General features: G+C 29.4%; 1 protein-coding gene across 2 annotated transcripts in view; it reads left to right on the forward strand.

The window, feature by feature from the left end:
• LOC144858851 (kinesin-like protein KIF1A) overlaps positions 1-12,160 on the forward strand; it is a 65,300-nt gene that overhangs the window by 34,621 nt on the left and 18,519 nt on the right. The window contains exons 18-27 of one of the 2 annotated variants that reach the window (XM_078714982.1): positions 6,554-6,636; positions 7,103-7,171; positions 7,502-7,680; positions 7,941-8,096; positions 8,483-8,705; positions 8,932-9,022; positions 9,206-9,386; positions 9,741-9,837; positions 11,366-11,484; positions 12,048-12,110. In XM_078714982.1, the coding sequence (XP_078571108.1) occupies positions 6,554-6,636; positions 7,103-7,171; positions 7,502-7,680; positions 7,941-8,096; positions 8,483-8,705; positions 8,932-9,022; positions 9,206-9,386; positions 9,741-9,837; positions 11,366-11,484; positions 12,048-12,110 (1,261 nt within the window). Of the gene's footprint in view, positions 1-6,553; positions 6,637-7,102; positions 7,172-7,501; positions 7,681-7,940; positions 8,097-8,482; positions 8,706-8,931; positions 9,023-9,205; positions 9,387-9,740; positions 9,838-10,184; positions 10,276-11,365; positions 11,485-12,047; positions 12,111-12,160 lie in introns of both variants that reach the window. The other variant, XM_078714983.1, reaches the window with a different exon arrangement.

Raw genomic sequence — 12,160 nt, forward strand, 5'->3', positions numbered from 1 at the left:
CAAGATCCTATGTGGTCTAGTGGTTGAGTGATTCACAGGTTCAAATCCAAAGTTTTGCATATTTGTAAATCTTATCTACAATAAATCGAATAAGATTACGTTGTTAACACTCCATAAATTATGAATATATTTATACTATGTATATATAAGTAATGTCAATCTCACCAAATCATTTTTAAATGGAAAATATAAAATTCCAGTATAAAATTATATGTCTGTAAGACCTGATATTTATGAATATAAAGTGTTGCTTTTAATGGTTATGATCCAGTCATATTTTATAAATCTGCTTCAAAAATTTGTTCAGGAAAATTATCAATTCATGTGTACATAATTAGTAAATGTGCTTAAAGAAATATGTAGATATAATTTTTTTTATAAATTGATATGAAATATTCCTACACTGGATTATTTTTTACGGACACTGTGGTGTTTAATGTACGCTTAAATGCAGCAGCTTTTAAAAGAAATCTAAATCAGACATAACAAGATATGTCTAATGTCTAATAATCCATGTAGAAATTGACAATAGCTTAAACAGAAGAATGAAGAAAGAGAAACACATTCATTCATTCATTCATTTTATTTATACAAAGCAAATTTCAAAATATGTTGACAAAATATGAATCAAGTTAATATAAATGCATTGTATCTGGAGAAAACACAAATAAGCTCAAAGAGCTTTACGACAGGTTCCACCAGGAAAAAAGTTATATAAAAAAATTTGGATCAATGTTCATAGACAGAGACAAACAGGGGTTACAGACGGTACATACACTACGCAAGAGACAAAGTATGGACGAAGACAAGACAAACAAACAAAAAAATAAAAAAATAAGGGTAAAAGAGGTGTTTGAAATAGGTCAAAATTTAGGTGAAATATTAAGTTGGTTTGTATTTTGATATTAGGTATTTTTTGTATTTTGATTTAAATATGATGAAACTATAATCAAATAAAGACTTGTTAAGGGAGTTCCATATTAAGGGGCCTGTGTGGATAATTGAATTTCGGGAAGAGTTTCGATTTAGGTTAGATTGGACGTATTTGTTTGAATTTCGGGTATTATATTTGTGAAGCTCGTTATTTTTTTGAAAAAATCTTTTTAAGGTATTAGGAAGTGTGTTATTGGAAAGTCGATACATGAAAAGGGCTGTCTGTAATTTGTTTATGTCAAAGATATTTAGGGTGTTTAGATCATGGAAAAGTGGTTTAGTATGAGAGAGATAATTTGATTGGGTACATATACGGACTGCCTTCTTTTGGAGTTTGAATAGTCTGTCAAGTTTAGTTGTTTCAGTACTAAGCCATGGACAAAGAGTTTGATGCTTTGAATCTGTTGCTGCCCAGACAGTGTTACAATAGAAGAGGTGAGGCAAGATGAGTGTGTTGTACAAAGAAGTGATGATTTTAGGAGGTAATGTAGATTTCAGTTTATTTAGTACACCAATGGTTTTGGAGATATTATTGGAGATTTTAGCTATATGAAGCTTCCAGTTTAATTTGTTGTCTATTTGAACGCCAAGAAATGATGTGCTTTCAACTTGTTTGATAGGGGTGTGATCGATGTATATATTTGCATTCGGATTGTTATTAGTTTTTTTGTTAGTGGAGAAGTGAATGTAGTTTGTTTTACTGATGTTAAGGGATAACTTATTTAGTTTGAACCAGTTTGAAACATTGCTGATTTCATTGTTGAAGGTTCTTGTAAGAGTGTTGAAATCAGGATGGGAAAGGAAGATATTGGTATCATCAGCAAATTGAACATATGAAAAAGAGTTTGAAGCATGAATTAAGTCATTAACATAGATTAAGAAGATATACAATACAATACAATATAGTTGTTTTTTTAATGGAACCATTTTCCCACCTTTTAATCACTATTTAACATCAATCTGTATGCCATAAACAAATGTCCATATTTTGACATAAAAATAATTATAATAGACATTTTATTTACTTTATGATTTTTTGTAAATATTTTTAAACTAAAAAAATCAGATGTTGTTATCATAATTATTGGACTTAATTATATATTTATAATCAGTTAATATTTTTATATTAGATATATATTATATATATCACACATATCAAAGCTCTTTTTTGTATAGATACTGTAAATTTATTTTATTCCAACATCATGGACTTTTAATATTTCAATCATATTTTTATATTTTCTGCTAAACATTTTTTTCAGATTATATCCATTTTTTTGTATCTCAATTGACAATTCCTCAAGATTTTTTTTCTAAATTCTTTAAACTTAAAATGTATTCTTTGTTTTATATTTATAATTCCTACAGATTCATCTCATTCCGTCATTTTTAAATTAATATTTTCTAATTTGAGAAAGTTTTTGATTTGTAACTGTCATAGCATTGTTACATTTTGCTTTTCATTATAAAATTCTTTAAAGATTATTATTCCGTCACTTTCATTCCTTTGACAAATCATCGCTCTCAGTTCTGTAAGACTTTAGCTAGACTCACTCAAAATTTTTTATTGTTGCATCCTATCTTTGGAATTGCACTCTGTGTCAAACATTTACCCATTCTTAATTCTTTTAAAATTAATTTAAAAACTCAGTTTTAGGATACAACGTATGCCATCGGTTTTTTAAAATTGGTGCAATACAAATGTTTAATTACTATTACAGTATGTCCTGTTTATTTAAAATGTGCATGCCAGTTGACCAGATGACCAGTTAAAATTACATTCTCTAGTATACAACATTCTTAGTTTTTACCCTGTTTCATTTGTATTGCTCAGTTGACCATTCTCAAATGCTGCAACTTTGGACCATTATATATCACATTAGAAAAACTATGTGCAATAAATAAACAGTAAATATATTAGATCTGAGGATTTGATAGGAAACATACGGCTGTACAGTATATACAAAGTATTTAACCTAAGTCCATAGATATTTAAGATTTTCCTTAAAGTGGCATTACTTTTAATTTAAATGTAGCCCAGGAAAGAGTCACTCTTCCCTGCATAGCTTAAGTGTGAAGGGACAATATAAGACCACAGGCCAATTATATTTGACATCAGAGTACTGCCATATTGTATATTATTTTTTCCCCCCTATAATAACTCTTTTCAATATTCATAGTTCATTTATCTCTATATCTTGGTATTAGACCATAAAATAGAAATTTGAGAACAGTTGTCTTACCATAGATTTCGTAGTGCCTATACACTTTCTTACTCTTGCCAAATATCTCCACATATATATTTGAGGGCGTGGGTGAATTTATTTAATTTTAAGATCAAGCAATATGTGTCATATTATCTTGCTTAATTACTTGCTGATTTCAAGTGGACAATTTATAATTTTTAGTGTTTTGTTTCAAAAATATTAATATAATATTAAAATATTATATAATTTTTTTTTAATTTGACTTATGTTTATATCATATTTTGTTTTGCTGAATTTATGATTTTATAATTTTTTTAAACTTTTATATTTACTTAGTTTTATATTATGTTATTAATTTTCTTTATGTTATAAATAGTTTTTAATTTGTATTTATCATCAAGAAATCAAGCTGGTTATTATCGAAAATCATTATTCCAAAGAGTATTATACTTACTTAGTCATGTAAATTAAAAATGAATAAAATTATTATATTTATGTAAATATATTTGCTAATATCTAAATACAGCATTAAGCAACAGATTTATTAATAAAACAAGTTTAATTTGACAAGTTTGTTTGTTATTTCTTATGCCCTATCTTTTTCTTTTATTATTATTTTGTTTGATGTGTTTATACTTCCATAATGCACAAACCGACATATTAAGACATTAGATCGTTAGATCTACAAGTTCCAACTTAGCCAAATTTTCCAATGCACACATATACATGCTCTGCCTATTTATGACGTGTTGCTAGCATTGAGATTATACTGCCAGCTGCATTGCAAAGTGGGTATAGAGCTTATATAATGATAAAAGCATAGTGAACAGAAATTTCACAAACATTTTGACCTATTATTTTCCCCATATTTTAGTTTTAGAAAGAAAGAACAGTTGTATACTGTTTATTCACATTTTTAAACTTTAAAATACTCCACAGCTTCGTTAAAATTAAATTGATTAAATATGTTTTTTAGTCTTTCAATCAACATTAAGACATAAAAAAAAGATTTTTAGGCTTAATGGAGATCGAGAGTCTTGATAGAAAAAAAATAATCATTCAAATCTTAAATTAAAATGAATTACTATACAACAAACGTGTGAACACCATGTATAAAACAAGCAAGAATACTTTAGTTGGTGAAGCAGTGATCAAGACAACGTGACAGCATGAGGGCACTGTTATTGCATGGCTGATCGACAAACGCTCCCTTTAATTTGCTCCATTATACTGTGTTTATTTTCTTTGCACTTTTATTTTTATTGCACAAGTTTAACAATGCATTTCATTTTTTTTTTTATTGCTACATCTTTATTGCTTTTTGTTTTATTTCAGATGCTTTTAATAGTTTCTTTTTTTGTTGTGTGATCTGGTATAATTTATACGTACAATAATAATTTGTTTATTTGCTATAATTTGTAAACATTTATAGTTTAATTGATTTGTAGATCCCCTGTTATTAGTTCATGTCATAATCTTGGTACAATTGTTTGTAACTACAACTATACATTAAAATGTAGTGGTTGCTATATCAATTTTCTAAAAAATATACTTCTTGTTTATCAATTGTGTTTCTTTGGAGATATTTTAATTTAAAGCCTTTTTTTTGTAAATTTTAATGTACTAAACTTTTTGGTACTTTGAAATTTTGTGTGAAAAGAATAATCTGATCATGTCATTTTCTAGTCAATCATTTTTTAATAGTTATTTTGTTTTATAATACTTTATTATTTTAATAATTGGAAAGCCAATTATTTTGTAACATTCATAAAAATGAGCCATGTTTAATTTGTGTTTTGTAGTATAGGCAAGTTTTGTTTACCATTAAAATACAGAAAATAGAATACTTTAAGATCTTAGTGGATGTATCCTAATATGGCTTTGCTGTCTATAGAAATGTTTACATTGTGGGTAGCTAACCGTTTGATGCCAAATTGCGGCAACGTCAGCTCCCAGTTAAAAATGTAATTGTTATATGTGTTATGTTATATATTTAATAACGTATAATATAACAAAAATAACCTGTAATTGTATTTTAGTATGTTCCAAAGGTATAGATTTTCACATGGGGTATAAATGAGACCACTAAGTAAAATTCCTATTTTTTTTCACACAAATTCTTTATTGATACATTTCGTCACGAATATTTTCAAAAGGGAAAAATTGTACCCCAAACAGAATTAAAAGTTGATTTATTTCATTATTTATTTATTTTTTTCTTGAGTTCGCATTTGTCTAATTTATATTTTAGAAACATACATACAATTTTGTTGCATTTATTTACTAAATACTGGTAATCAAATAGTGGTACCATACATTTGTTTGCAATGAGCAGATACTGTCAATGTGTTTTGTTTAATACGCCGAATGTTGCTAATTAATGACATTTTTCATAAAAGTTACATTTCTTTAATTTGCTTTGTTAATCATTGTCAAAAGCTACAACACCTTTTATAATAATTAAACCACTTGTTTATAATCACTTTGTAATTGGAGCAAATTAAAGGGGAGCTTGCAACTGGCCATTGCATGTTGCCCTCTTGTGGTTGCTAAGAATCAACCAATAGGAACACAGATTCCTGTCCGTTTCAGGTAAGTTGTTCGCTCCTCTTTCTTTGCTCCACAAATTATTAGATCATCATGACAAAATTGTAATTGTTATATAGAAGATGTCTTATTCATCTATTTAATAAAATACTTTTAATTCATTCTTTTCTTATGAAGAAGATATCTAATAATTGAATACCTAATAAGTTTTCTCTAACTCATATACAGTACTGTTTATAAACTCTTTTCAAAAATATTTTGTTTTATAACCTTTTTGGTCTTTTAAAGATAGATTGTCCCCCTGAAAAAATAATTCTTACATTTTTTGTTGTTGAATATGCCATTTTAATGTCACCTAATAGTTATCCACTTTGACCAAAAATTGGATAAAAATGTATTTACCTAAAAACTATAATTTAAGGCAAAAAATAGTCAAGTTGACTGCCAGCCAGTAGGGTTTTGGTTGGATTTATTTTTTGTCATTTTATAAGTGAAAACATTAATTTTTCCCGTTTTTTTTTTTCTATGAAAGTGATTAACTTTATTAAAACTACAAAATAATCTATTCAAAGTCTGATTTTAATAATCTTTATTTTTCATTTTTTTTGGTGGACAATACCTCTTTAATAGCTAAGATTTTCCAAAATTATAAATTAGTTAGATATATTTCTTTAAAAAAGTACTGTTTTAATGAACTCAAGTTATAATATATTTTTTGGAGTTTTGCAAAACGATTACTGTTTAATATAAAAGAAAATTAGTAAAGTAAATATTGTAGCTGGTAATTATAAATATGTTAGTTTTGATGAGCAACTGTAAATTACAATGTTTCACTAAAATTATTTAATTTTGGTTCATTTTTTTAGGATGGTGTTGGGGAGAACATGAATACCAGCTTGCAGCTTGGGCTATTCGTAAATGGAAATACTACAGATTTACATCTATAAGAGTAAGCAGTGCCACTGTGGCTTGTGTAATAGTCCTGGGTTTGAGTCCTGGTTTAACCCTGTGATCAATTATATCTACCTAATAGGCATACATTATTTAGTTTATGTTTAAAGAATTTGTGTCAATCTCCGTTAGAGATGTAATTGGCAATAGGGAGATTTTAATTTGCAATGACCTAGGGCCTAAGAAATGTTTTCATCATGATACATTCATAGTGCACATGTGGAAACATTGGAACATGGTTCCTCACTTAATTCCTCAACACAGTGTTGGTAGATTGGGTCCAGGTGACGACAAAATATGTATAGGTCGAAAATCGGAAGCTTCCTACAGTAACAACTATTCCAGAGAATTTTGATGTCACTACTTGACTTTCAATGGACATTTCTTATTCTTATTTAGTATTTTATGTTTTTCCATAAGTTATAGTATCTATAATTATACTTTTCAAAAACTTTTTTTTCCAGGATGATTTGTGGGGGAATGCCATTCATCTAAAAGAAGCAAATGCTGTTAGTGTTGAATTAAAGAAAAAGGTATAAATTTGAATTTTTAGTTTTTATATACACATGTCTAAAAATCGTAACGATGTGGTAGATTAAAAATAAGAGTTACTGCTACATTGAAAGTATATCTTTTGATTGCATCAAGGTACTGATCTAAAGTTAGAGGGGGAACAATGTTCTCAACAATTCAGGGCAGCAAGCACCCGGTTGGTCACGTTTCACAAAGGCCTTTGACAAACCTGTGGCCTGCACAGAGATTGTTCCCTTTTATTACAATCACTGCTCTACATTATTTCTTGTGGCTACGGTACTGCAATTCCCTGCCATATTTACATCTCACACTTATTCTTGTTCTATTAGGTTGAATTCCAATTTGTCTTGTTAACTGACACACTGTACTCACCTCTGCCAGTTGAATTACTATCTGAGAAGGATAACAAAGACATTGGACAACGTCCATTTCCACGTACTGTTGTTGCCGTTGAAGTGCAAGACAAAAAGAATGGTGCAACCCACTACTGGAGTATTGAAAAACTTAAGTAAGTTAATATACTATAATGCACAGTTCACACAAATGTTGTGCCCTAAAGACTTTGAAACCATGCAATGGATAAAAGTGTTGTTGTACATACTATTTGTTCTTACATGTTCTTCCTTTATGATGTTAATCTCTATTCAGGAATGATTTTTTTACTATGCACCATATAGTGTTGGGCCATGCCAAATGTGTCCCATATGTTTATACGTAATACAGAATAAGGTCTCAGAATTGATGCTTTTTATTATATTTTGTCTATAGGCAACGGTTGGAGATGATGCGAGAGATGTATGACAATCATAGTGATGGAGGCGATGGATTACCAATAACTCCTGAATCAAATGGAACACTTGAAAATGCCATGACTTGTAGAGATCCGTTTTATGACCGATTCCCATGGTTTAGGCTTGTTGGAAGGTAATCTACCTCATGCATTCCATTAGAAACCCTCAGTTAGCCCCACTACATTATTATATTGGTAGTATAGGCCCAGTTCCCCGGCCAATCTGATTTTGAATTCAGGGAGTCTAGTATTCAATGTATACGTCTAAAAATTAAAAGTGAAATAGCTTTTAATGGAAGAAAACTTTTTATAAAGATAAGTTCAGGAGCAATTCTCACTTTTCCATGTATAGTTACCTTCAATTTATTTTCTTGGTTGTCACCACCCTATTCTGACCTGTTACCGCCCATCTTACCAACTTATCTTTCTATCTCATATTTCTGTTTCCTATAAATGTTTTTTTAATAATTTCCAATAATTGTTTGTTTATTTAAACAATTTTCTTATATTTTCTTTCCAGATCATTTGTGTATCTTAGCAATCTACTTGTGCCAATATCACTTGTACAGAAGGTTGCGATAGTGAACGAGCGTGGAGACGTTCAAGGGTATCTTCGCATTTCAATCCAACACATCAGTCCCGAAGACCAAGCAATGGACAAATCATCTGGAAGAAAACAGTCGGCTGTTGCTAACATTACCTTCAATGATAAAGAATACTTCAATACAAAGGTAACTGGAAATGTAAGGCTAAACTTAACAATCTCACCCTCTCCCTAAACTTTCAAAGATTGCAATGCTAAAGATAGGACATATATTAAATTTATCGCTTTTACATTATTTAGGCCTGGATCCGCAACTACTAATAAATTGTCTTTTGGTTTGATGAAAAAGATTCTAGAAAACTGTATTTTCCTCTTTACATACCTAGCTGTATTCCTAATTATTTTACTTTTTTTGTTTTACTTAGATGAAACGTAGTCCAACTGGCATGAGCCAAACAGCATTGTCATCTGAAGAGCTGCGAATTGTCGAAGGCCAGCGAGAAAATTCTGACCATGGTAAGTATTTTGAACCCTGTATCTACTAGACTACACTACTAGAAACAAAGAAACCTAATAATATATTAGAACATTTATAAAAAAACCTTCTTCTTACTTTAAAATATTAAATGATAAAGTGGCTTATACAAAATTTGTCAAAATGTCTCTTCCACCTTCCCAATAAAAATTCTACTCTTCTAGATCTTCTTGAACATTGTAAAGACGATACCGAGAATCTGAAAGAGAATGGCGCTGACCTGTATGAAACCTTTGTAGAACCTCCTGAACACATGAAGATTGGGAGTAAGATGTGCTTCCGTGTTACAGTTCTTCAAGGCATGGGAATCTCTTCTGAATATGCTGACATATTCTGCCAATTCAAGTGAGTTTTTATTCTGTCTTTTGCGTTTTTAACGTTTTTACATCATGCTTCTTTCTAAGAAGATTTTATTACAATGTTGTATGTTTTCTTTTTTTTCTTTTTTATTAAACATAATGATTTTGATATCTAGGCCTACAGGTACATCAATATTTAATTCTGCATATCAACAAGACTTGTTCGAGAAAGTCCAAGTTATTTTTCCTTCTAGTTTATGTAATTTCTTGGTCTAAATTTATATCCTGTACATCCTGTCCTTATAACCAGTACAAGAAAAACTTTTTCTGGAGGCCTACAGTAAACTCAATTATGTTATAATAATTTGTCAAATGCCTATAATTAAAATGTTTTCTACAGTTTTTTGCATCATAAAGATGGTTGTTTTTCTACGGACCCTTGTAAAAACCGTCGTACTGGTAGTAGCCATATATTGGCTTTCTATCACAATCAATATGTAAGTTATCACACATTAGTATGTCGGCGCAATCAATTCATTTTATAGCACTATAGTTTCATAGCCATTTTGGTGTCAAAAAAGGTTCTTAAAAGTTGCATATTCACAAATATAATTTGAAATTTCAGCAATCAATATTAATATAAACACTAAATTTAATGTACATTCCTAATAGTTAATTTTTTGCATTCAACTTTTTTGCACTAAAGCACTATAACTTCTACTGCTAACTTTTAAGAACCTTTTCATAGTTTCTTTTGGCTTGCTGTCTGCTGGGTTTTCTTTCTTTTTGGTTTTATTTTTATTTTCACTGTTGGGCACTCTCTGTTTCTTTTGATTCTTTTCAGTCTTTTACACGGGCATGAGGCATTCGTTACAGAACCTGTACGCAACACTGGGAATTCTGGGCCGCCCCTGGGATTTTACTTCGTTCAGGATGTAAGTCAGCATGCATTTTCATTTAAATAGTTTATTTTTATTTTCTTTTAATTGTTGTTTTTGTTCAACTTTCCCACATTTTCATCACTTTATTTAATTATTTATTTTATTTATATCATTTCATTTATTTAAATGATTTTGATAGTAACCTTTTCAATAAAATGGATGTCAAAGTTCAAAGCAGTACTGTATTTAGTAGAAAAGAATGTATGTGATTTCACCATCAACAATCTCAAGAAGAGTTTTTACTCTACTTTTTATTGAAAGTTATTATATAGTACCTTGACCTTCGATATAATGTTTGGTATAAATTATATTTTTATTTTTTGGTTAAATTTTAATTTCTATTTTGAAATACCAATATTTGTAATATTTTTGCACAATATATAAAGGTAAATCACTATTATACTAACACCCACAATTTCTGTTTCTGTTTTTTTTATAGTGTTTTTGTGTTAACTTGTATTGTAAACCATGTAGTTTTGTTTGTAATGTGCTAATCTTCAAAACAATGTACTCATGTCAAAAATATAAACTTATATTGCTTTGTAAAAATGGAAAATAGCTAATTAACTTTTATTGTGAGAAATAAAGTTTATTAGTTTAAATAATTGCTGTTGTATTTAGAATTGTTGGTATAATTCCTGGTTGCATATTTTTGATAGCAGGAATAAGAAAATCAAAATACTATATATCATAGTAAAATTTATTTTTAGACAAAATATTTTAATTTTTATGAAAATTGTGGACCACTGAATTAAAAATGTTTAGCTTAGCTTATACAGTAGAATTTCTGTTGGTGCAGTACCAGCCCCCTTTGGGCTGGAATCTAAACCTAGCCATCAACACAAGCTCTGTAATTCTATGTATGAACACCAGGCTTGTGGTCTGAATGTCGTGGGTTCGAATCCCACCCAAATCAATTCCACACATGTTCTCAAAGTTAGTTTGTTGCTTTATTTGTTTAGTCCGTGTACATATGGTTTTAGTCAAAATAATTTTAATTGAATTGAAATTAAAATTTACCAATTAACAATTTATATTTAATGCTTTTGTTTATTTATATATAATTAACTTCTAATGTTTTCAGATACAAGTGACTGTGACAAAGGCATTTGTTGATTATGTTCGTACTCAACCAATCATGTTCGAGGTCTTTGGGCACTACCAAGCCCATCCCCTTCACAGTCAAAGTCAAGAGCTCACAAGGTAAGCACTCAAGGTCATCAACAATAACAAAAGATATACATTTTCAGCAATTTGAATTTTGCATGTTTTTCTATCTTACATATATGGTATGTCATTTATCATATTGTACTTGTAAGTAATCGTACTGGTTCTTTTTTTAAATTAACTATTTTTTATAAAGCATAAACCATTAAACTGTAAAAGTATGTCATTTATGTTTACATTTAAGTCATAGTGCTATGGTGCACCTATTGTAATTTTATTTATTAAATTTCAAAATATCTACCATTGATTATATAAACTAATTAGTTATCGAAAAAGATTTTTAACTGATATTGCTTGAAAGAGAAAAGTATACTGCTCAGTCCTTACTACAAAATCATAAATGATATTAAGATGGATAAGAGATAGAGACCTACAGCACTGGTAGAAAACTAGTATTTTTAAAATCTTTTTGACTTTGCCTATTTCGATACCAATGACATAGCTTCCCCAAAATTCCTACTATAATTAAATAGAAAGAAATATTGAAATTCCTAACAAAAAGACCTGTTGTGGAATTTTTTACATGCTTTATGTTTCAGCCTCGGAAATGCCACGATTCGAGCCATACCTGTACTCCCACCGAGAATCTCGTCCCGATCGTTGTAAGATTCAAAATCGCAACAGTTTTATAACATGACTAACGTTTCTTCTT

Source organism: Antedon bifida, chromosome 2 (assembly GCF_963402885.1).
Source record: "Antedon bifida chromosome 2, ecAntBifi1.1, whole genome shotgun sequence".
Taxonomy (NCBI): domain Eukaryota; kingdom Metazoa; phylum Echinodermata; class Crinoidea; order Comatulida; family Antedonidae; genus Antedon; species Antedon bifida.